The sequence below is a fragment of the Anas acuta genome, unplaced genomic scaffold (assembly GCF_963932015.1).
Source record: "Anas acuta unplaced genomic scaffold, bAnaAcu1.1 SCAFFOLD_337, whole genome shotgun sequence".
NCBI lineage: Eukaryota > Metazoa > Chordata > Aves > Anseriformes > Anatidae > Anas > Anas acuta.
In genome coordinates this window covers 10260-36609 of record NW_027076090.1, presented here as the reverse complement: position 1 = coordinate 36609, position 26350 = coordinate 10260, and the positions used below count along the sequence as shown (strand labels likewise).

At 61.5% G+C, this 26350-nt stretch overlaps 1 protein-coding gene across 1 annotated transcript; it reads right to left on the bottom strand.

Moving 5' to 3' along the window:
* Positions 1-8402: 8402 nt before the first annotated feature.
* Positions 8403-26320, bottom strand: LOC137848942 (myosin-7-like). Its single transcript, XM_068668436.1, has 6 exons — positions 26268-26320; positions 22775-22821; positions 20998-21183; positions 14971-15114; positions 12018-12174; positions 8403-8483 (listed from the first exon to the last, which is right to left on the bottom strand). Exons 3-6 carry the CDS (start codon positions 21181-21183, stop codon positions 8452-8454), a joined length of 519 nt encoding a protein of 172 aa, XP_068524537.1. The 5' UTR covers positions 22775-22821; positions 26268-26320; the 3' UTR covers positions 8403-8451.
* Positions 26321-26350: the final 30 nt, after the last annotated feature.

The window sequence follows — 26350 nt, the reverse complement described above, 5'->3', positions numbered from 1 at the left end:
GGGCGGGACGAGGCGCTATGGGGCGGGACGAGGCGCTATGGGGCGCTGTGGGGCGCTATGGGGCGGGACGAGGCGCTATGGGGCGCGACGAGGCGCTATGGGGCGCTATGGGGCGCTATGGGGCTCTATGGGGCAGGGCGAGGCGCTATGGGGCGCTATGGGGTGCTATGGGGCGCTATGGGGCGGGACGAGGCGCTATGGGGCGCTGTGGGCGCTATGGGGCGCGGCGAGGCGCTATGGGGTGGGACGAGGCGCTATGGGGCGCTATGGGGCGCTGTGGGGCGCTATGGGGCGGGGCGAGGCGCTATGGGGCGGGACGAGGCGCTATGGGCGGGACGAGGCGCTATGGGGCGCTGCGGGGCGCTATGGGGCGCTATGGGGCGGGACGAGGCGCTATGGGGCGCTGTGGGGCGCTATGGGGCGCGGCGAGGCGCTATGGGGTGGGACGAGGCGCTATGGGGCGCTATGGGGCGCTGTGGGGCGCTATGGGGCGGGGCGAGGCGCTATGGGGCGGGACGAGGCGCTATGGGGCGCGACGAGGCGCTATGGGGCGCTATGGGGCGCTATGGGGCGCTATGGGGCGCTATGGGGCGCAACGAGGCGCTATGGGGCGCTATGGGGCGCTATGGGGCGCTATGGGGCGCGACGAGGCGCTATGGGCGGGGCGAGGCGCTATGGGGCGCTATGAGGCGGGACGAGGCACTATGGGGCGCTATAGGGCGCTATGGGGCGCTATGGGGCGGGACGAGGCGCTATGGGGCGCTGTGGGGCGCTATGGGGCGCGACGAGGCGCTATGGGGCGGGACGAGGCGCTATGGGGCGCTATGGGGTGCTATGGGGCGGGACGAGGCGCTATGGGGCGCTATGGGGCGGGGCGAGGCGCTATGGGGCACTATGGGGCGCGACGGGGCGCTATGGGGCGGGACGAGGCGCTATGGGGCGCTGTGGGGCGCTATGGGGCGGGACGAGGCGCTATGGGGCGCTGTGGGGCGGGACAAGGCGCTATGGGGCGGGACGAGGCGCTATGGGGCGCGACGAGGCGCTATGGGGCGCTATGGGGCGGGACAAGGCGCTATGGGGCGGGACGAGGCGCTATGGGGCGCGACGAGGCGCTATGGGGCGCTATGGGGCAGGACGAGGCGCTATGGGGCGCTATGGGACGGGGCGAGGCGCTATGGGGCGCTATAGGGCGCTATGGGGCGGGGCGAGGCGCTATGGGGCGGGACGAGGCGCTATGGGGCTCTATGGGGCGCTATGGGGCGCTGTGGGGCGCTATGGGGCGGGACGAGGCGCTATGGGGCGCTATGGGGCGCTATGGGGCGCTATGGGGCGCTATGGGGCGGGGCGAGGCGCTATGGGGCGCTATGGGGCGCTGTAGGGCGCTATGGGGTGGGGCGAGGCGCTATGGGGCACTATGGGGCGCGACGGGGCGCTATGGGGCGGGACGAGGCGCTATGGGGCGCGACAAGGCGCTATGGGGCGGGACGAGGCGCTATGGGGCGCTATGGGGCGCTATGGGGCGGGGCGAGGCGCTATGGGGCGCTGTGGGGCGCTATGGGGCGCTATGGGGCGCGACGAGGCGCTATGGGGCGCTATGGGGCGCTATGGGGCGCTATGGGGCGCTATGGGGCGGGACGAGGCGCTATGGGGCGGGACGAGGTGCTATGGGGCGGGACGAGGCGCTATGGGGCGGGACGAGGTGCTATGGGGCGCGACGAGGCGCTATGGGGCGCTATGGGGCGCTATGGGGCGCTATGGGGCGCTATGGGGCGGGACGAGGCGCTATGGGGCGGGGCGAGGCGCTATGGGGCGCTGTGGGGCGCTATGGGGCGGGGCGAGGCGCTATGGGGCGGGACGAGGCGCTATGGGGCGCTATGGGGCGGGACGAGGCGCTATGGGGCGCTGTGGGGCGCTATGGGGCGCTATGGGGCGCTATGGGGCGCTATGGGGCGCGGCGAGGCGCTATGGGGTGGGACGAGGCGCTATGGGGCGCTATGGGGCGCTATGGGGCGGGACGAGGCGCTATGGGGCGGGACGAGGCGCTATGGGGCGCTGTGGGGCGCTATGGGGCGGGGCGAGGCGCTATGGGGCGGGACGAGGCGCTATGGGGCGCTATGGGGCGGGACGAGGCGCTATGGGGCGCTGTGGGGCGCTATGGGGCGCTATGGGGCGCTATGGGGCGCTATGGGGCGCGGCGAGGCGCTATGGGGCTCTATGGGGCGCTATGGGGTGCGACGAGGCGCTATGGGGCGCTATGGGGCACTATGGGGCGCGACGAGGCGCTATGGGGTGGGACGAGGCGCTATGGGGCGCTGTGGGGCGCTATGGGGCGCTATGGGCGCTATGGGGCGGGGCGAGGCGCTATGGGGCGGGACGAGGCGCTATGGGCGCTGTGGGGCACTATAAGGCGCTATGGGGCGCGACGAGGCGCTATGGGGCGCTATGGGGCGCTATGGGGCGGGACGAGGCGCTATGGGGCGCTGTGGGGCGCTATGGGGCGGGATGAGGCGCTATGGGCGCTATGGGGCGCTATGGGGCGCGACGAGGTGCTATGGGGCGCTATGGGGCGCTATGGGGCGGGACGAGGCGCTGTGGGGCGCTATGGGGCGCTATGGGGCGCTATGGGGCGGGGCGAGGCGCTATGGGGCGGGACGAGGCGCTATGGGGCGCTGTGGGGCGCTATGGGGCGCGACGAGGTGCTATGGGGCGGGACGAGGCGCTATGGGGCGCTATGGGGCGCTATGGGGCGCTATGGGCGGGACGAGGCGCTATGGGGCGCTATGGGGCGCTATAGGGTGCTGTGGGGCGCTATGGGGCGGGATGAGGCGCTATGGGGCGCTGTGGGGCGCTATGGGGTGCTGTGGGGCGCTATGGGGCGCTATGGGGCGCTATGGGGCGCGACGAGGCGCTATGGGGCGGGATGAGGCGCTATGGGGCGCTATGGGGCGCTGTGGGGCGCTATGGGGCGCTATGGGGCGCTATGGGGCGGGACGAGGCGCTATGGGGCGCTATGGGGCGCTATGGGGCGGGACGAGGCGCTGTGGGGCGCTATGGGGCGCTATGGGGCGCTATGGGGCGGGGCGAGGCGCTATGGGGCGGGACGAGGCGCTATGGGGCGCTGTGGGGCGCTATGGGGCGCGACGAGGTGCTATGGGGCGGGACGAGGCGCTATGGGGCGCTATGGGGCGCTATGGGGCGCTATGGGGCGCGACGAGGCGCTATGGGGCGCTATGGGGCGCTATGGGGCGCTATGGGGCGCGACGAGGCGCTATGGGGCGCTATGGGGCGCTATGGGGCGGGACGAGGCACTATGGGGCAGGACGAGGCGCTATGGGGCGCTATGGGGCGCTATGGGGCTCGACGAGGCGCTATGGGGCGGGACGAGGCGCTATGGGGCGCTATGGGGCGCTATGGGGCGCTGTGGGGCGCTATGGGGCGGGACGAGGCGCTATGGGGCGCTGTGGGGCGGTATGGGGTGGGACGAGGCGCTATGGGGCGCTATGGGGCGCGACGAGGCGCTATGGGGCGGGACGAGGCACTATGGGGCGCTATGGGGCGCTATGGGGCGGGACGAGGCACTATGGGGCAGGACGAGGCGCTATGGGGCGCTGTGGGGCGCTATGGGGCTCGACGAGGCGCTATGGGGCGCGACGAGGCGCTATGGGGCGCGACGGGGCGCTATGGGGCGGGACGAGGCGCTATGGGGCGCTATGGGGCGCTATGGGGCGCTGTGGGGCGCTATGGGGCGGGACGAGGCGCTATGGGGCGCTATGGGGCGCTATGGGGCGCTATGGGGCGTTATGGGGCGCTATGGGGCTCTATGGGGCGCTATGGGGCGCTATGGGGCGTTATGGGGCGCTATGGGGCGCTATGGGGCGCGACGAGGCGCTATGGGGCGGGACGAGGCGCTATGGGGCGCTATGGGGCGCTATGGGGCGGGACGAGGCGCTATGGGGCGGGACGAGGCGCTATGGGGCGCTGTGGGGCGCTATGGGGCGGGACGAGGCGCTATGGGGCGCGACGAGGCGCTATGGGGCGCTATGGGGCGCTATGGGGCTCTATGGGGCAGGGCGAGGCGCTATGGGGCGCTATGGGGTGCTATGGGGCGCTATGGGGCGGGACGAGGCGCTATGGGGCGCTGTGGGGCGCTATGGGGCGCGGCGAGGCGCTATGGGGTGGGACGAGGCGCTATGGGCGCTATGGGGCGCTGTGGGGCGCTATGGGGCGGGGCGAGGCGCTATGGGGCGGGACGAGGCGCTATGGGGCGGGACGAGGCGCTATGGGGCGCTGCGGGGCGCTATGGGGCGCTATGGGGCGGGACGAGGCGCTATGGGGCGCTGTGGGGCGCTATGGGGCGCGGCGAGGCGCTATGGGGTGGGACGAGGCGCTATGGGGCGCTATGGGGCGCTGTGGGGCGCTATGGGGCGGGGCGAGGCGCTATGGGGCGGGACGAGGCGCTATGGGGCGCGACGAGGCGCTATGGGGCGCTATGGGGCGCTATGGGGCGCTATGGGGCGCTATGGGGCGCAACGAGGCGCTATGGGGCGCTATGGGGCGCTATGGGGCGCTATGGGGCGCGACGAGGCGCTATGGGGCGGGGCGAGGCGCTATGGGGCGCTATGAGGCGGGACGAGGCACTATGGGGCGCTATAGGGCGCTATGGGGCGCTATGGGGCGGGACGAGGCGCTATGGGGCGCTGTGGGGCGCTATGGGGCGCGACGAGGCGCTATGGGGCGGGACGAGGCGCTATGGGGCGCTATGGGGTGCTATGGGGCGGGACGAGGCGCTATGGGGCGCTATGGGGCGGGGCGAGGCGCTATGGGGCACTATGGGGCGCGACGGGGCGCTATGGGGCGGGACGAGGCGCTATGGGGCGCTGTGGGGCGCTATGGGGCGGGACGAGGCGCTATGGGGCGCTGTGGGGCGGGACAAGGCGCTATGGGGCGGGACGAGGCGCTATGGGCGCGACGAGGCGCTATGGGGCGCTATGGGGCGGGACAAGGCGCTATGGGGCGGGACGAGGCGCTATGGGGCGCGACGAGGCGCTATGGGGCGCTATGGGGCAGGACGAGGCGCTATGGGGCGCTATGGGACGGGGCGAGGCGCTATGGGGCGCTATAGGGCGCTATGGGGCGGGGCGAGGCGCTATGGGGCGGGACGAGGCGCTATGGGGCTCTATGGGGCGCTATGGGGCGCTGTGGGGCGCTATGGGGCGGGACGAGGCGCTATGGGGCGCTATGGGGCGCTATGGGGCGCTATGGGGCGCTATGGGGCGGGGCGAGGCGCTATGGGGCGCTATGGGGCGCTGTAGGGCGCTATGGGGTGGGGCGAGGCGCTATGGGGCACTATGGGGCGCGACGGGGCGCTATGGGGCGGGACGAGGCGCTATGGGGCGCGACAAGGCGCTATGGGGCGGGACGAGGCGCTATGGGGCGCTATGGGGCGCTATGGGGCGGGGCGAGGCGCTATGGGGCGCTGTGGGGCGCTATGGGGCGCTATGGGGCGCGACGAGGCGCTATGGGGCGCTATGGGGCGCTATGGGGCGCTATGGGGCGCTATGGGGCGGGACGAGGCGCTATGGGGCGGGACGAGGTGCTATGGGGCGGGACGAGGCGCTATGGGGCGGGACGAGGTGCTATGGGGCGCGACGAGGCGCTATGGGGCGCTATGGGGCGCTATGGGGCGCTATGGGGCGCTATGGGGCGGGACGAGGCGCTATGGGGCGGGGCGAGGCGCTATGGGGCGCTGTGGGGCGCTATGGGGCGGGGCGAGGCGCTATGGGGCGGGACGAGGCGCTATGGGGCGCTATGGGGCGGGACGAGGCGCTATGGGGCGCTGTGGGGCGCTATGGGGCGCTATGGGGCGCTATGGGGCGCTATGGGGCGCGGCGAGGCGCTATGGGGTGGGACGAGGCGCTATGGGGCGCTATGGGGCGCTATGGGGCGGGACGAGGCGCTATGGGGCGGGACGAGGCGCTATGGGGCGCTGTGGGGCGCTATGGGGCGGGGCGAGGCGCTATGGGGCGGGACGAGGCGCTATGGGGCGCTATGGGGCGGGACGAGGCGCTATGGGGCGCTGTGGGGCGCTATGGGGCGCTATGGGGCGCTATGGGGCGCTATGGGGCGCGGCGAGGCGCTATGGGGCTCTATGGGGCGCTATGGGGTGCGACGAGGCGCTATGGGGCGCTATGGGGCACTATGGGGCGCGACGAGGCGCTATGGGGTGGGACGAGGCGCTATGGGGCGCTGTGGGGCGCTATGGGGCGCTATGGGGCGCTATGGGGCGGGGCGAGGCGCTATGGGGCGGGACGAGGCGCTATGGGGCGCTGTGGGGCACTATAAGGCGCTATGGGGCGCGACGAGGCGCTATGGGGCGCTATGGGGCGCTATGGGGCGGGACGAGGCGCTATGGGGCGCTGTGGGGCGCTATGGGGCGGGATGAGGCGCTATGGGGCGCTATGGGGCGCTATGGGGCGCGACGAGGTGCTATGGGGCGCTATGGGGCGCTATGGGGCGGGACGAGGCGCTGTGGGGCGCTATGGGGCGCTATGGGGCGCTATGGGGCGGGGCGAGGCGCTATGGGGCGGGACGAGGCGCTATGGGGCGCTGTGGGGCGCTATGGGGCGCGACGAGGTGCTATGGGGCGGGACGAGGCGCTATGGGGCGCTATGGGGCGCTATGGGGCGCTATGGGGCGGGACGAGGCGCTATGGGGCGCTATGGGGCGCTATAGGGTGCTGTGGGGCGCTATGGGGCGGGATGAGGCGCTATGGGGCGCTGTGGGGCGCTATGGGGTGCTGTGGGGCGCTATGGGGCGCTATGGGGCGCTATGGGGCGCGACGAGGCGCTATGGGGCGGGATGAGGCGCTATGGGGCGCTATGGGGCGCTGTGGGGCGCTATGGGGCGCTATGGGGCGCTATGGGGCGGGACGAGGCGCTATGGGGCGCTATGGGGCGCTATGGGGCGGGACGAGGCGCTGTGGGGCGCTATGGGGCGCTATGGGGCGCTATGGGGCGGGGCGAGGCGCTATGGGGCGGGACGAGGCGCTATGGGGCGCTGTGGGGCGCTATGGGGCGCGACGAGGTGCTATGGGGCGGGACGAGGCGCTATGGGGCGCTATGGGGCGCTATGGGGCGCTATGGGGCGGGACGAGGCGCTATGGGGCGCTATGGGGCGCTATAGGGTGCTGTGGGGCGCTATGGGGCGGGATGAGTCGCTATGGGGCGCTGTGGGGCGCTATGGGGTGCTGTGGGGCGCTATGGGGCGCTATGGGGCGCTATGGGGCGCGACGAGGCGCTATGGGGCGGGATGAGGCGCTATGGGGCGCTATGGGGCGCTGTGGGGCGCTATGGGGCGCTATGGGGCGCTATGGGGCGGGACGAGGCACTATGGGGCGCTGTGGGGCGCTATGGGGCGGGACGAGGCGCTATGGGGCGGGACGAGGCGCTATGGGGCGCTATGGGGCGCAACGAGGTTCTATGGGGCGGGACGAGGCGCTATGGGGCGCGACGAGGCGCTATGGGGTGGGACGAGGCGCTATGGGGCGGGACGAGGCGCTATGGGGCGGGACGAGGCGCTATGGGGCGCTGTGGGGCGCTATGGGGTGCTGTGGGGCGCTATGGGGCGCTATGGGGCGCTATGGGGCGCGACGAGGCGCTATGGGGCGGGATGAGGCGCTATGGGGCGCTATGGGGCGCTGTGGGGCGCTATGGGGCGCTATGGGGCGCTATGGGGCGGGACGAGGCGCTATGGGGCGCTATGGGGCGCTATGGGGCGCTATGGGGCGCTGTGGGGCGCGATGGGGCACGACGAGGCGCTATGGGGCGGGACGAGGCGCTATGGGGCGCTATGGGGCGGGGCGAGGCGCTATGGGGCGCGACGAGGCGCTATGGGGCGGGGCGAGGCGCTATGGGGCGGGACGAGGCGCTATGGGGCGCTATGGGGCGCGACGAGGCGCTATGGGGCGCTATGGGGCGCTGTGGGGCGCTATGGGGCGCGACGAGGCGCTATGGGGCGGGACGAGGCGCTATGGGGCGGGGCGAGGCGCTATGGGGCGCTGTGGGGCACTATGGGGTGCTATGGGGCGGGACGAGGCGCTATGGGGCGCTGTGGGGCGCTATTGGGCGGGACGAGGCGCTATGGGGCGCTATGGGGCGCTATGGGGCGCTATGGGGCGCTATGGGGCGGGACGAGGCGCTATGGGGCGCAACGAGGCGCTATGGGGCGGGACGAGGCGCTATGGGGCGCTATGGGGCGCTATGGGGCGCTATGGGGCTCTATGGGGCGCTATGGGGCGCTATGGGGCGCGACGAGGCGCTATAGGGCGGGACGAGGCGCTATGGGGCGCTATGGGGCGGGGCGGGGCGCTATGGGGCGGGACGAGGCGCTATGGGGCGGGACGAGGCGCTATGGGGCGCTATGGGGCGCTATGGGGCGCTATGGGGCTGGCACTTACGTGATGAGGATGGATTGGTTCTCGCGATCTGCGGGGAGGAGGAACCCTCAAAACCCCCAACCAGACCCTTTTTTGGGGTGAAAAATCCCATTTTAGGGTCTCCCACCCACCCGTTTGTTTTTTTGGGGTGAAACGGGCCAATTTTGTTTTTTTTGGGGTGAAACGGGCCAATTTTGGGGTTCCCCCGGGGAGGTGCCCACCCGTCAGCATCTTCTGCTGGGCCACCTCCACCAGCTGGTGACCCCCAACCCCCAACCAAACCCTTTTTTGGGGTAAAAAATCCCGTTTTAGGGTTCCTCCGCCCACCCGTTTGTTTTTTTGGGGTGAAACAGGCCAATTTTGTTTTTTTGGGGTGAAACGGGGCAATTTTGGGGTTCCCCTGGGCAGGTGTCCACCCATCAACATGTTCTGGTGGGCCACCTCCACCAGGTGGTGACCCCTAACCCACAACCAGACCCTTTTTGGGGTGAAAAATCCCATTTTAGGGTTCCCCCACCCCACAACCAGACCCTTTTTGGGGCAAAAAATCCCATTTTAGGGTTCCCCCAACCCACAACCAGACCCTTTTTTGGGGTGAAAAATCCATTTTAGGGTTCCCCCAACCCACAACCAGACCCTTTTTGGGGTGAAAAATCACATTTTAGGGTTCCCCCGACCCCCAACCAGACCCTTTTTGGGGTAAAAAATCCCATTTTAGGGTTCCCCCAACCCACAACCAGACCCTTTTTGGGGCAAAAAATCCCATTTTAGGGTTCCCCCACCCCACAACCAGACCCTTTTTGGGGCAAAAAATCCCATTTTAGGGTTCCCCCACCCCACAACCAGACCCTTTTTGGGGCAAAAAATCCCATTTTAGGGTTCCCCCAACCCACAACCAGACCCTTTTTTTGGGGCAAAAAATCCCATTTTAGGGTTCCCCCAACCCACAACCAGACCCTTTTTGGGGTGAAAAATCCCCCTTTTAGGGTTCCCCCAACCCACAACCAGACCCTTTTTGGGGCGAAAAATCCCATTTTAGGGTTCCCCCACCCCACAACCAGACCCTTTTTGGGGCAAAAAATCCCGTTTTCAGGCCCTTTCCCCTTTTTTTAGATCCTTTCGGTTATTTTTCGGGTGTGTTTTCAGGGTCTTTCGGGGAGTTTTACTAATTTTAAGACTTTTTCGAGGTGATTCAGATTTTGGGGTGTTTTGGGGAACCTTTCTGGGGCAAAATCACAACTTTTTGGGTCATTTCAATCCTTTTCAGGCCCTTTTCCATCACTTTAGAACCTTTTGGTTCTTTTCAGGTGACGTTTTGGGGGTTATTTGGGGAGTTTTGGTCACTTTTCAAAGTTTTTTTTTAAGGTGGTTTAGTTTCGGGGTGTTTTGGCGAACCTTTTTTGGGGCAAAATCGCAACTTTTTGGGTCATTTCAATCTTTCTCAGGCCCTTTCCCATCACTTTAGAACCTTTTGGTTGTTTTTAGGGGGTGTTTTGGGGGTTATTTGGTGATCCCCAACCCACAACCAGACCCTTTTTTTGGGGCAAAAAATCCCGTTTTAGGGTTTCCCCGCCCACCCGTTTGTTTTTTTGGGGTGAAACGGGCCAATTTTGGGGTTCCCCCAGGAAGGTGCCCACCCATCAACATGTTCTGGTGGGCCACCTCTACCAGCTGGTGACCCTCAAAGCCCCAACCAGACCCTTTTTTGGGGCAAAAAATCCCATTTTAGGGTCTCCCGCCCACCAATTTGATTTTTGGGGTGAAACGGGCCAATTTTGCTTTTTTGGGGTGAAACGGGACGATTTTGGGGTTCCCCTAGGGAGGTGCCCACCCATCAGCATCTTCTGCTGGGCCACCTCCACCAGGTGGTGACCCTCAAACTCCCAACCAGACCCTTTTTTGGGGTAAAAAATCCCCTTTTAGGGTTCCTCCACCCACCCGTTTGTTTTTTTGGGGTGAAACAGGCCAATTTTGTTTTTTTGGGGTGAAACGGGCCAATTTTGGGGTTCCCCTGGGCAGGTGTCCACCCATCACCATGTTCTGGTGGGCCACCTCAACCCATTGGTCATCTGGTGACCCCCAACCCACAACCAGACCCTTTTTTGGGGCAAAAAATCCCGTTTTAGGGTCTCCCGCCCACCCTTTTGTTTTTTGGGGTGAAACAGGCCAATTTTGTTTTTTTGGGGTGAAATGGGCCGATTTTGGGGTTCCCCCAGGAAGGTGCCCACCCATCAACATCTTCTGCTGGGCCACCTCCACCAGCTGGTGACCCCCAACCCCCAACCAGACCCTTTTTGGGGCAAAAAATCCCATTTTAGGGTCTCCCGCCCACCAATTTGATTTTTGGGGTGAAACGGGCCAATTTTGTTTTTTTGGGGTGAAACGGGCCGATTTTGGGGTTCCCCCAGGAAGGTGCCCACCCATCAACATCTTCTGCTGGGCCACCTCCACCAGCTGGTGACCCTCAAACCCCCAACCAAACCCTTTTTTGGGGTAAAAAATCCGTTTTAGGGTTTCCCCGCCCACCCGTTTGTTTTTTTGGGGTGAAACGGGACGGTTTTGTTTTTTTGGGGTGAAACGGGCCGATTTTGGGGTTCCCCTGGGCAGGTGTCCACCCATCACCATGTTCTGGTAGGCCACCTCAACCCATTGGTCAACTGGTGACCCCCAACCCCCAACCAGACCCTTTTTGGGGTGAAAAATCCCGTTTTAGGGTTTCCCCGCCCACCCGGTTGTTTTTTTGGGGTGAAACGGGCCAATTTTGTTTTTTTGGGGTGAAACGGGCCAATTTTGGGGTTCCCCCGGGGAGGTGTCCACCCATCAGCATCTTCTGGTGGGCCACCTCTACCAGCTGGTGACCCCCAGCTGGTGACCCCCAACCCCCAACCAGACCCTTTTTTGGGGTGAAAAATCCCTTTTAGGGTTTCCCGCCCACCAATTTGATTTTTGGGGTGAAACGCGCCAATTTTGGTTTTTGGGGTGAAACGGGCCAGTTTTGGGGTTCCCCCGGAGAGGTGCCCACCCGTCAGCATCTTCTGCTGGGCCACCTCCACCAGCTGGTGACCCTCAAACCCCCAACCAGACCCTTTTTTGGGGTGAAAAATCCTGTTTTAGGGTTTCCCGCCCACCCATTTGCTTTTTGGGGTGAAACGGGCCAATTTTGGTTTTTTTGGGGTGAAACGGGCCGGTTTTGGGGTTCCCCCTGGGAGGTGTCCACCCATCAGCATCTTCTGCTGGGCCACCTCCACCAGCTGGTGACCCCCAACCCCCAACCAGACCCTTTTTTGGGGCAAAAAATCCCGTTTAGGGTTTCCCCGCCCACCCGTTTGTTTTTTTGGGGTGAAACGGGCCAATTTTGTTTTTTTGGGGTGAAACGGCCAATTTTGGGGTTCCCCTGGGCAGGTGTCCACCCGTCACCATGTTCTGGTAGACCACCTCACCCATTGGTCAACTGGTGACCCTCAAACCCCCAACCAAACCCTTTTTTGGGCCAAAAAATCCCTTTTTAGGCTCCCCCACCCCACGTTTTTTTTTTGGGGTGAAACCGGCCGATTTTGGGGTTTCCCCCGGGGGAGGTGCCCACCCGTCAGCATGTTCTGGTAGGCGTTGTCGGAGATGGAGAAGATGTGGGGTGGGACCTCGCTGCGCTTCTTGCCCCGGTAGGCGGCCACCACCTCGGCGTTGTAAACCGGCAACCACTTGTAGGGGTTGACGGTGACGCAGAAGAGCCCGGAGTAAGTCTGGAGTAGGACCAGGAGGAGGTCAGGGGCCACCACGCTGGGAGGGGACAACCCGGTCCTAGGTGGCCCCAAAAGATCTTGAGATCTTGGGTCTAGGTGCCCCAAAAGATCTGGAGATCTTGGTCTAGGTGGCCCCAAAAGATCTTGAGATCTGGTTCTAGGTGGACCAAAAGATCTTGAGATCTTGGTTCTAGGTGGCCCCAAAATCTTGGTTCTAGGTTCTAGGTTCTAGATCTTGGTTCTAGGTGGCCCCAAAGATCTTGAGATCTTGGTTCTAGGTGGCCCCAAAAGATCTTGGTTCTAGGTGGCCCAAAAGATCTTGAGATCTTGGGTCTAGGTGGACCAAAAGATCTTGAGATCTTGGTTCTAGGTGGACCAAAAGATCTTGAGATCTTGGTTCTAGGTGGCCCCAAAAGATCTTGAGATCTTGGTTCTAGGTGGCCCCAAAAGATCTTGAGATCTTGGTTCTAGGTGGCCCAAGGGGTCTGGAGATCTTGGTTCTAGGTGGACCAAAAGATCTTGAGATCTTGGTTCTAGGTGGACCAAAAGATCTTGAGAGCTTGGTTCTAGGTGGCCCAAAAGATCTTGGTTCTAGGTGGCCCCAAAAGATCTTGAGATCTTGAGATCTTGGTTCTAGGTGGACCAAAAGATCTCGAGATCTTGGTTCTAGGTGGCCCCAAAAGATCTTGAGATCTTGGTTCTAGGTGGCCCCAAAAGATCTTGAGATCTTGGTTCTAGGTGTCCCAAGGGGTCTGGGGTGGGACCTCCTGGTTCTAGGTGTCCCCATGGACCTGGAGACATGGGACCTCCTGGTTCTAGGTGCCCCAAAAGATCTTGAGATCTTGGTTCTAGGTGGACCAAAAGATCTTGAGATCTTGGGTCTAGGTGGACCAAAAGATCTTGAGATCTTGGTTCTAGGTGGACCAAAAGATCTGAGAGCTTGGTTCTAGGTGGCCCCAAAAGATCTTGAGATCTTGGTTCTAGGTGGCCCCAAAAGATCTGGAGATCTTGGTTCTAGGTGGACCAAAAGATCTTGAGAGCTTGGTTCTAGGTGGCCCCAAAAGATCTTGAGATCTTGGTTCTAGGTGGCCCAAAAGATCTTGGTTCTAGGTGGCCCAAAAGATCTTGAGATCTTGGTTCTAGGTGGCCCCAAAAGATCTTGAGATCTTGGTTCTAGGTGGCCCCAAAAGATCTTGAGATCTTGGTTCTAGGTGGACCAAAAGATCTCGAGATCTTGGTTCTAGGTGGACCAAAGATCTTGAGATCTTGGTTCTAGGTGCCCCAAGGGGTTTGGAGGTGGGACCTCCTGGTTCTAGGTGTCCCCATGGACCTGGAGACCTGGACCTCCAGGTTCTAGGTGTCCCAATGGATTTGGAGACCAAAAGATCTTGAGATCTTGGTTCTAGGTGGCCCAAAAGATCTTGGTTCTAGGTGGCCCAAAAGATCTTGGTTCTAGGTGGACCAAAAGATCTGGAGATCTTGGTTCTAGGTGGCCCCGAAGATCTTGAGAGCTTGGTTCTAGGTGGCCCCAAAAGATCTTGAGGTCTTGGTTCTAGGTGCCCCAAAAGATCTTGAGATCTTGGTTCTAGGAGGACCAAAAGATCTTGAGAGCTTGGTTCTAGGTGGCCCCAAAAGATCTTGAGGTCTTGGTTCTAGGTGGACCAAAAGATCTTGAGATCTTGGTTCTAGGTGGCCCAAAAGATCTTGAGATCTTGGTTCTAGGTGGCCCCAAAAGATCTTGAGATCTTGGTTCTAGGTGGCCCCAAAAGATCTGGAGATCTTGGTTCTAGGTGGACCCAAAAGATCTTGAGAGCTTGGTTCTAGGTGGCCCCAAAAGATCTTGAGATCTTGGTGGCCCCAAAAGATCTTGAGAGCTTGGTTCTAGGTGGCCCCAAAAGATCTTGAGATCTTGGTTCTAGGTGGCCCCAAAAGATCTGGAGATCTTGGTTCTAGGTGGCCCAAAAGATCTTGAGATCTTGGTTCTAGGTATCCCAAGGGGTTTGGAGGTGGGACCTCCAGGTTCTAGGTGTCCCAAGGGACCTGGAGACATGGGACCTCCAGGTTCTAGGTGTCCCAATGGATTTGGAGACCAAAAGATCTTGAGATCTTGGTTCTAGGTGGCCCAAGGGATTTTGACATGGGACCTCCTGGTTCTAGGTGGACCAAAAGATCTTGAGATCTTGGTTCTAGGTGGCCCCAAAAGATCTTGAGATCTTGGTTCTAGGTGGCCCCAAAAGATCTTGAGAGCTTGGTTCTAGGTGGCCACAAAAGATCTTGAGGTCTTGGTTCTAGGTGGCCCATGGGGTCTGGAGGTGGGACATCCCATCCTAGGTGGCCCCAAAAGATCTCGAGATCTTGGTTCTAGGTGGCCCAAAAGTTCTGGAGATCTTGGTTCTAGGTGGCCCAAAAGATCTTGAGATCTTGGTTCTAGGTGCCCCAAGGGGTCTGGAGGTGGGACCTTCAGGTTCTAGGTGCCCCAATGGACCTGAAGACCTCGGTTCTAGGTGTCCCAAGGGGTTTGGACATGGGACCTCCTGGTTCTAGGTGGCCCCAAAAGATCTTGAGATCTTGGTGGCCCCAAAAGATCTTGAGATCTTGGTTCTAGGTGCCCCAATGGATTTGGAGACCAAAAGATCTTGAGATCTTGGTTCTAGGTGGCCCCAAAAGATCTTGAGATCTTGGTTCTAGGTGCCCCAAGGGGTTTGTAGGTGGGACCTCCTGGTTCTAGGTGTCCCCATGGACCTGGAGACCTGGGACCTCCAGTTTTTGGTGTCCCCCCCCCCCCCCGGGGCTCACGTAGATCATCCATGCGGCGTAGCGCTCCTTCAGGTTGTAGAGCACGGCGGGCTCGTGGAGGAAGGTCAGCATGGCCATGTCCTCGATTCGGTCAAATTTGGGCGGGTTTTGGGGGTGGACGTCGGCCTCGGGAACCGTCAGGGTCTGCCGGGGGTCCCCGAGGGGTCAGATCCCAAATCTCCCGGAATTCACCCCAAAAGTTCAGGGGTTTAGCAGGAATTCAGCCCAATTTGGCCCAAAATCCCGTTAAATTCACCCCAAAATCCCGTTAAATTCACCACCAAAGATCCCCTTAAATTCACCCAAAAATCCCGTTAAATTCACCCCAAAATCCTGTTAAATTCACCCCAAAATCCCCTTAAATTCACTCCCAAATCCCCTTTATTCACCCCCAAATCCCATTACATTCACCCCAAAAATCCCCATAAATTCACTCCAAAATCCCCTTCAATTCACCCCAAAATCCCATTAAATTCACCCCAAAATCCCCTTCAATTCACCCCAAAATCCCATTAAATTCACCCCAAAATCCCATTAAATTCACTCCCAAATCCCCTTCAATTCACTCCCAAATCCCCTTAAATTCCCCCCAAAATCCCCTTAAATTCATTCCCAAATCCCCTTTATTCACCCGAAAATCCCATTAAATTCACCCCAAAATCCCATTAAATTAACTCCCAAATCCCCTTTATTCACCCCAAAAATCTCCATAAATTCACTCCTAAATCCCCTTCAATTCACCCCAAAATCCCGTTAAATTCACCCCAAAATCCCCTTAAATTCACCCCAACATCCCCTTCAATTCAATCCGAAATCCCATAAAATTCACCCAAAAATCCCCTTTATTCACCCCAAAATCCCCTTAAATTAACTCCCAAATCCCCTTTATTCACCCCAAAATCCCGTTAAATTCACCCCAAAATCCCCTTAAATTCACCCCAACATCCCCTTCAATTCAATCCGAAATCCCATAAAATTCACCCAAAAATCCCCTTTATTCACCCCAAAATCCCCATAAATTCACTCCCAAATCCCCTTTATTCACCCCAAAATCCCATTAAATTCATCCCCAAATCCCCATAAATTCACTCCAAAATCCCCATAAATTCAATCCAAAATCCCCATAAATTCACCCTAAAATCCCCTTTATTCATCCCAAAATCTCGTTAAATTCACTCCAAAATCCCATAAAATTCACCCCCAAATCCCCATAAATTCACTCCCAAATCCCCATAAATTCACCCCCAAATCCCGTTAAATTCACCCCAAAATCCCATTAAATTCACCCCAAAATCCCCTTCAATTCTCCCCAAAATCACATTAAATTCACCACAAAATCCCCTTTATTCACTCCAAAATCCCATTAAATTCACCCAAAAATCCTCTTAAATTCACCCCAAAATCCCCTTAAATTCATTCCCAAATCCCCTTTATTCACCCGAAAATCCCATTAAATTCACACCAAAATCCCGTTAAATTCAATCCAAAATCCCCTTCAATTCACCCCAAAATCCTCTTAAATTCACCCCGAAATCCTCTTAAAATAAATCCAAAATACTCTTAAATTCACCCCAAAATCCCCTTCAATTCACCCCAAAATCCCCTTCATTTCACCCCAAAATCCCATTAAATTCACCCCAAAATCCCTTTAAATTCACCCCAAAATCCCATTAAATTCACCCTTAAAATCCCGTTAAATTCACCCCAAATTCCCCTTTATTCACCCCAAAATCCCCTTCAATTCACTCCAAAAATCTCCATAAATTCACCCCCAAATCCCTTTAAATTCACCCCAAAATCCCATTAAATTCACCCCAAATCCCCATAAATTCACCCCCAAATCCCCTTCAATTCACCCCAAAATCCCCATAAATTTACCCCAAAATCCCATTAAATTCACTCCAAAAACCCATTAAATTCACCCCAAAATCCCATTAAATTCACCTCAAAAATCTCCATAAATTCACCACAAAATCCCTTTAAATTCACCCTAAAATCCGTTAAATCCACCCCAAAATCCCCTTAAATTCACTCCAAAATCCCATTAAATTCACCCCAAAATCCCATTAAATTCACCCCAAATCCCCTTAAATTCACCCCAAAATCCCCTTCAATTCACTCCAAAATCCCCTTTATTCACCCCAAAGTCCCTTTAAATTCACCCCAAAATCCCCTTCAATTCACCCCAAATTCCCCTTTATTCACCCCAAAATCCCCTTCAATTCACCCCAAAATCCCATTAGATTCACTCCCAAAAATCTCCACAAATTCACCCCAAAATCCCCATAAATTCACCCCAAAATCCCTTTAAATTCACCCCAAATCCTATTAAATTCACCCCAAAATCCCATTAAATTCACTCCAAAATCCCATTAAATTCACCCCAGAATCCCCATAAATTCACTCCAAAATCCTATTAAATTCACCCCAAAATCCTCTTGAATTCACCCAAAAATACCTTTAAATTCACCCCAAAATACCCTTTATTCACCCAAAAATCCCATTAAATTAACTCCAGAATCCCCATTATTCACCCCAAAATCCCCCCAAACTCAACTTTGCCACCCTCCACACCCCCAAATTCCCCTTTTTTCACCCCAAAACTCCCCATATCCAACATTTGACCCCAAATCCACCCGTTTCCCCCCAAACTCACCTTTTTTCGCTCCGAATCCTCCGAATTCACTTTTCCCACCCCAAAATTCCCTCAAATCCCACTTTTCCACCCCAAATCCGCTTTTCTCCCCCAGAAATCCCCCAAATCGCCTTTTCTCACCCCAAATCCCCCGCCTTAACCCTATCTCTCCCCCCACGCCCCCAAATCCCCTCTTTTTCACCCCAAAGCCCCCCTGACCCCAAATTGACCCTTCCTGCCCCCAAAATTGACCCCCTTGACCCCAATGACCCCAATGAACCCACTGACCCCACTGACCCCACTGACCCCAATGACCCCATTGACCCCCTTGACCCCAATGACCCCAATGACCCCATTGACCCCATTGACCCCATTGACCCCATTGACCCCATTGACCCCATTGACCCCATTGACCTTGACCATGACCCCACTGACCCCACTGACCCCCTGACCCCATTAACCTCTCCAGTCTCGGTGCAGACGGTGACCCCTCCCCCATCGACCCCATTGACCTTGACCCCATTTCCTCCTCCCCCATTGACCCCTCCCCCATAGTCCTGATCCCAATTGACCCCAATGACCTCGACCCCATTAACCTCGACCCCATTAACCTTGACCCCAATGACCCCATTGACCCCATTGACCCCATTGACCCCATGACCCCATTTCCTCCTCCCCCAATTGACCCCTCCCCCATTGACCCCATTAACCTCGACCCCATTAAACTTGACCCCAATGACCCCGACCCCACTGACCCCACTGACCCCATTGACCCCATTGACCCCGTGACCCCGCTGACCTCTCCTGTCTCTCCTGTCTCCCCGTGACCCCGCTGACCTCTCCTGTGACCCCTCCCCCTTCAACCCCATTAACCTTGACCCCATTAACCTCGACCCTATTAACCTTGACCCCACTGACCCCACTGACCCCATTGACCCCATTGACCCCATGACCCCATTTCCTCCTCCCCCATCGACCCCATTGACCTTGACCCCATTTCCCCTGCCCCCATTGACCCCATTAACCTTGACCCCATTAACCTTGACCCCACTGACCCCACTGACCCCATGACCCCCTGACCCCATTGACCCCACTGACCCCATTGACCCCATTGACCCCATGACCCCGTGACCCCATTAACCTCTCCGGTCTCGGTGCAGACGGTGACCCCTCCCCCATCGACCCCATTGACCTTGACCCCATTTCCTCCTCCCCCATTGACCCCTCCCCCATAGTCCTGATCCCAATTGACCCCATTGACCTCGACCCCATTAACCTTGACCCCAATGACCCCATTAACCTCGACCCTATTAACCTCGACCCCATTAACCTCGACCCCATTAACCTCGACCCCAATGACCCCAATGACCCCGACCCCATTAACCTTGACCCTATTAACCTCGACCCTATTAACCTTGACCCCAATGACCCCAATGACCCCGACCCCATTAACCTCGACCCCATTAACCTTGACCCCATTGACCCCCTGACCCCATTGACCCCCTGACCCCGCTGACCTCCCCGGTCTCGGTGCAGACGGTGACCCCTCCCCCATCAACCCCATTGACCCCTCCCCCATTGACCCCATTGACTTTGACCCCATTGACCTTGACCCCAATGACCTCGACCCCACTGACCCCACTGACCCCATTGACCCTATGACCCCATTTCCCCCTCCCCCATCGACCCCATTGACCATGACCCCATTAACCTTGACCCATTAACCTCGACCCCATTGACCCCGACCCCAATGACCCCGACCCCACTGACCCCATGACCCCATGACCCCGTGACCCCATTAACCTCTCCGGTCTCGGTGCAGACGGTGACCCCGTTGGCCCCGTTGCGGGCGGTGACCCCATTGACCCTATTAATCTCCCTTAACCCCGTTGACCCCATTGACCCCATTAACCCCACTGACCCCATTGCCCCCACTGACCCCATTGACCCCATTGACCCCACTGACCCCACTGACCCCATTGACCATGACCCCAATGACCTTGACCCCATTTCCTCCTCCCCCATAGTCCTGATCCCAATTGACCCCAATGACCTCGACCCCATTAACCTTGACCCCATTGACCCTGACCTCAAACCCAATGACCCCGACCCCATTGACCCCAATGACCCCAATGACCCCAATGACCATGACCCCATTGACCTTGACCCCATTTCCTCCTCCCCCATAGTCCCGATCCCAATTAACCCCATTAACCTTGACCCCATTGACCTTGACCCCAATGACCCTGACCCTATTAACCTCGACCCCATAACCCTGTGACCCCATTAACCTCTCCGGTCTCGGTGCAGACGGTGACCCCGTTGACCCCACTGACCCCACTGACCCCAATGACCCCACTGACCCCATTGACCCCATAACCCCCTGACCCCATTAACCTCTCCGGTCTCGGTGCAGACGGTGACCCCTCCCCCATCAACCCCATTTCCCCCTCCCCCATTGACCCCATTGACTTTGACCCCAATGACCTCGACCCCATTGACCCCATTGACCCCAACCCCATTTCCTCCTCCCCCATCGACCCCATTGACCTCGACCCCATTGACCTTGACCCCATTTCCTCCTCCCCCATTGACCCCATTAACCTCAACCCCATTAACCTTGACCCCAATGACCCCATGACCCCATTGACCCCATGACCCCGCTGACCTCCCCGCTCTCGGTGCAGACGGTGACCCCTCCCCCATCAACCCCATTTCCCTCTCCCCCATCGACCCCATTAACCTTGACCCCATTAACCTCAACCCCAATGACCCCGACCCCAATGACCCCATTGACCCCGGACCCCATTTCCTCCTCCCCCTTCAACCCCATTAACCTTGACCCCATTAACCTTGACTCCAATGACCCCCACCCCAATGACCTTGACCCCATTGTCCTCGACCCCATTGACCATGACCCCATTGACCTTGACCCCATTTCCCCTGCCCCCATTGACCCCATTAACCTTGACCCCACTGACCCCGACCCTATTGACCTCGACCCCATTGACCCCATTAACCTCTCCTGTCTCGGTGCAGACGGTGACCCCTCCCCCTTCAACCCCATTAACCTTGACCCCATTAACCTCGACCCTATTAACCTTGACCCCACTGACCCCACTGACCCCATTGACCCCTGACCCCATTTCCTCCTCCCCCATTGACCCCATTAACCTCAACCCTATTAACCTCGACCCCATTAACCTCGACCCCAATGACCCCAATGACCTCGACCCCATTAACCTTGACCCTATTAACCTCGACCCTATTAACCTTGACTCCAATGACCCCAATGACCCCGACCCCATTAACCTCGACCCTATTAACCTCGACCCCATTGCCCCCACTGACCCCATGACCCCATGACCCCATAACCCCCTGACCCCGCTGACCTCCCCGGTCTCGGTGCAGACGGTGACCCCGTTGGCCCCGTTGCGGGCGGTGACGCGGGCGCGGACGAACTCGAGCTGGGGGTGGGGCACGAAGCAGAGGCCCCGGGGGTCGGGGGGGGGCGGCGCCGGGCGGGGCCCCTCGGGGGCGCGCAGGAACGGGGCGGCCGCGCCCAGAGCCTCCGACATCTATGGGGCAGGGGGGGGGGGGGACAATGAGGTCTGCCCCATAGCCATGGGGTGGGACCCATAGGGGTGAGCCCTGCCCCATAGAAATGAGTCTGGCCCCATAGCGAAGGGTCATGACCCATAGGGGTGAGCCCTGCCCCATAGCCAGGGGGTGGGACCCATAGGGGTGAGCTCTGCCCCACAGAAAGGGGCTGGGACCCATAGGGGTGAGTCCTGCCCCATAGAAATGAGCCCTGCCCCATAGCGAGCTGTGCCCCATAGCGAAGGGTCATGACCTATAGGGCTGGATCCTGCCCCATAGCGAGGGGGTGGGACCCATAGGGGTGAGTCCTGCCCCATAGAAAGGGGGAGGGACCCATAGGGGTGAGCTCTGCCCCATAGCGAGGGGGTGGGACCCATAGGGAAAAGCTCTGCCCCATAGAAATGAGTCTGGCCCCATAGAAAAGGGACAGGACCCATAGGGGTGAGCTCTGCCCCATAGCGAGGGGTGGGCTCTGCCCCATAGAAAAGGGGTGGGACCCATAGGGGTGAGCCCTGCCCCATAGATAAGGGGTGGGAGCCATAGGGAAAAGCTCTGCCCCATAGAAATGAGTCTGGCCCCATAGCGAGGAGTGGGACCCATAGCGCCCAGAGCCTCCGACATCTATGGGGCAGGGAGGGGGGGACAATGAGGCCTGCCCCATGGCCATGGGGTGGGAGCCATAGGGGTGGGGCCCGCCCCATAGCGAGAGGGTGGGACCCATAGCGAAGGGTCCTGACCCATAGGGGTGAGCTCTGCCCCATAGCGAGGGGGCGGGACCCATAGGGTTGGGGCCCGCCCCATAGATAAGGGTGGGAGCCATAGGGAAAAGCTCTGCCCCATAGGGGTGAGTCCTGCCCCATAGCGAGGGGTGGGCCCTGCCCCATAGCGAGGGGTGGGACCCATAGCGAAGGGTCCTGACCCATAGGGGTGGGCCCTGCCCCATAGCGAAGGGTCCTGACCCATAGGGAAAAGCTCTGCCCCATAGAAATGAGTCTGGCCCCATAGCGAGGAGTGGGACCCATAGCGAAGGGTCCTGCCCCATAGAAATGAGTCCTGCCCCATAGCGAAGGGGTGGGACCCATAGGAATGAGTCCTGCCCCATAGCGAGGAGTGGGACCCATAGTAAAGGGTCCTGACCCATAGGGGTGAGCTCTGCCCCATAGCGTGGGGGTGGGACCCATAGGGGTGAGCCCTGCCCCATAGAAATGAGTCTGGCCCCATAGAAAAGGGACAGGACCTATAGGGCTCGATCCCGCCCCATAGCCAGGGGTGGGACCCATAAGGAAAAGCTCTGCCCCATAGGGGTGAGTCCTGCCCCATAGAGGTGGGCCCTGCCCCATAGCAAGGAGTGAGACCCATAGGGAAAAGCTCTGCCCCATAGAAATGAGCCCTGCCCCATAGCGAGCTGTGCCCCATAGAGAAGGGTCCTGACCCATAGGGGTGAGCCCTGCCCCATAGAAAGGGGGCGGGACCCATAGGGGTGAGCCCTGCCCCATAGCGAAGGGGTGGGACCCATAGGGATGAGCCCTGCCCCATAGCGCCCCCCCCAGCCCCATAGCGCCCCCGCACCTTCAGTCTGTGGGTCTGGCACAGGAAAAGGATCCGGATCTGTGGGGCTGGGGGAGAGGGGCTGTGACCCACAGCGCCCCATAGCACCCCCCTGCCCCATAGCACCCCCCCCGCCCCATAGCACCCCCCTGCCCCATAGCACCCCCCTGCCCCATAGCGCCCCACAGCGCCCCATAGCACCCCCCTGCCCCATAGCGCCCCCCTGCCCCATAGCGCCCCACAGCGCCCCATAGCACCCCCCCCGCCCCATAGCGCCCCACAGCGCCCCATAGCACCCCCCTGCCCCATAGCGCCCCACAGCGCCCCATAGCACCCCCCTGCCCCATAGCGCCCCATAGCACCCCCCTGCCCCATAGCGCCCCACAGCGCCCCATAGCACCCCCCTGCCCCATAGCACCCCCCCTGCCCCATAGCACCCCCCCGCCCCATAGCGCCCCACAGCGCCCCATAGCACCCCCCCTGCCCCATAGCGCCCCACAGCGCCCCATAGCACCCCCCTGCCCCATAGCGCCCCACAGCGCCCCATAGCACCCCCCCGCCCCATAGCGCCCCACAGCGCCCCATAGCACCCCCGTGCCCCATAGCGCCCCACACACCCCACACGCCCCATAGAGACCCTCTGCCCCATAGCGCCCCACAGCGCCCCATAGCACCCCCCTGCCCCATAGCGCCCCACACATCCCCCCCCCTCACTCCCCATAGCTCCCCTGTGCCCCATAGCGCCCCACATCCCCCGGCCCCATAGCGCCCTACAACCCCCTGTGCCCCATAGCACCCCCCACCTGCCCCATAGCGCCCCACACATCCCCCCCCACACTCCCCATAGCACCCCCCTGCCCCATAGCACCCCCCCGCCCCATAGCGCCCCACAGCGCCCCATAGCGCCCCCCTGCCCCATAGCACCCCCCCCGTGCCCCATAGCGCCCCACACACCCCACATGCCCCATAGAGACCCTCTGCCCCATAGCGCCCCACAGCGCCCCATAGCGCCCCCCCGCCCCATAGCACCCCCCCTGCCCCATAGCACCCCCGTGCCCCATAGCACCCCCCCCGCCCCATAGCACCCCCCTGCCCCATAGCACCCCCGTGCCCCATAGCACCCCCCCCCGCCCCATAGCGCCCCACAGCGCCCCATAGCCCCCCCGTGCCCCATAGCACCCCCCCCCGCCCCATAGCGCCCCACACACCCCACACTCCCCATAGAGACCCTCTGCCCCATAGCGCCCCACAGCGCCCCATAGCACCCCCCTGCCCCATAGCGCCCCACATCCCCCAGCAACCCCTGCCCCATAGCGCCCCATAGATCCCCACACCCCTCTGCCCCATAGCACCCTATAGCCTCCCTGTGCCCCATAGCGCCCCCCACACCCCACAACCTTTGTGCCCCATAGCACCTCCCTGCCCCATAGCGCCCCACATCCCCCAGCACCCCCCTGCCCCACAGCGCCCCATAGACCCCCACATCCCCCCCACACCCCATAGCACCCCACCTGCCCCATAGCGCCCCACGTGCCCCACAGCGCCCCATAGATCCCCACATCCCCCCCACTCCCCATAGCACCCCACCTGCCCCATAGCGCCCCACACATTCCCCCCCTCACTCCCCATAGCTCCCCTGTGCCCCATAGCGCCCCACATCCCCCGGCCCCATAGCACCCTACAACCCCCTGTGCCCCATAGCACCCCCCACCTGCCCCATAGCGCCCCACATCCCCCGGCCCCATAGCACCCTACAACCCCCTGTGCCCCATAGCACCCCCCTGCCCCATAGCGCCCCACACCCTCCTGTGCCCCATAGCACCCCCCTGCCCCATAGCGCCCCACACATCCCCCCCACACTCCCCATAGCCCCACCGTGCCCCATAGCGCCCCACACACCCCACACGCCCCATAGAGACCCTCTGCCCCATAGCGCCCCACAGCGCCCCATAGCACCCCCCTGCCCCATAGCGCCCCACATCCCCCAGCAACCTCCCTGCCCCATAGCGCCCCATAGCTCCCCACACCCCTCTGCACCCCCCTGCCCCATAGCGCCCTATAGCCTCCCTGTGCCCCATAGCGCCCCACACACCCTACAACCTTTGTGCCCCATAGCACCTCCCTGCCCCATAGCACCCCACATCCCCCAGCCCCATAGCACCCCCCTGCCCCATAGCGCCCCACGTGCCCCACAGCGCCCCATAGATCCCCACATCCCCCCCCACTCCCCATAGCACCCCCCTGCCCCATAGCGCCCCACATCCCCCAGCACCCCCTGCCCCATAGCGCCCCATAGCTCCCCACACCCCTCTGCACCCCCCTGCCCCATAGCGCCCCACATCCTCCAGCACCTCCCTGCCCCATAGCGCCCCATAGATCCCCACATCCCCCCCACGCCCCATAGCACCCCACCTGCCCCATAGCACCCCACATCCCCCAGCACCTCCCTGCCCCATAGCGCCCCATAGATCCCCACATCCCCCCCACGCCCCATAGCACCCCACCTGCCCCATAGCACCCCACATCCTCCAGCACCTCCCTGCCCCATAGCGCCCCATAGATCCCCACATCCCCCCCACGCCCCATAGCACCCCACCTGCCCCATAGCACCCCACATCCCCCAGCACCTCCCTGCCCCATAGCGCCCCACATGCCCCACGCCTCCTCGTGCCCCATAGCACCCCTGTGCCCCATAGCGCCCCACATCCCCCGGCCCCATAGCACCCTACAACCCCCTGTGCCCCATAGCACCCCCCTGCCCCATAGCGCCCCACACACCCCACATCCCCTATGTGCCCCATAGCACCCCCCTGCCCCATAGCGCCCCACATGCCCCACACCTCCCCGTGCCCCATAGCACCCACACGCCCCATAGCGCCCCACATCCCCTACAAGCCCCATAGCACCCCCCTGCCCCATAGAGCCCCATAGCACCCCCCGTGCCCCATAGCACCCCACATCTCCCAGCCCCATAGCGCCCCATAGCACCCCCCCTGCCCCATAGCGCCCCATAGCTGCCCCATAGCACCCCCCTGCCCCATAGCGCCCCATAGCTGCCCCATAGCACCCCCCTGCCCCATAGCGCCCCATAGCACCCCCCTGCCCCATAGCGCCCCATAGCACCCCCCCGTGCCCCATAACCCCCCTGTGCCCCATAGCACCCCCCTGCCCCATAGCACCCCATAGCACCCCCGTGCCCCATAGCACCCCCCAGCCCCATAGCGCCCCATAGCACCCCCCGTGCCCCATAGCACCCCCCTGCCCCATAGCGCCCCATAGCTTCCCCATAGCGCCCCCCCGTGCCCCATAGCGCCCCCCTGCCCCATAGCGCCCCATAGCTGCCCCATAGCACCCCCCTGCCCCATAGCACCCCCCTGCCCCATAGCACCCCTCTGCCCCATAGCACCCCCCCGTGCCCCATAGCACCCCCCGTGCCCCATAGCGCCCCATAGCTGCCCCATAGCGCCCCATAGCGCCCCCCCGTGCCCCATAGCGCCCCACATCCCCCACCCACCTGCAGCAGCTCCACGCCAGCCCCACGGCTGCCCCACGGCTTTTAAAGATGTGGGGCGGGGGTGGGGGGAGGGGAGGGGAGGG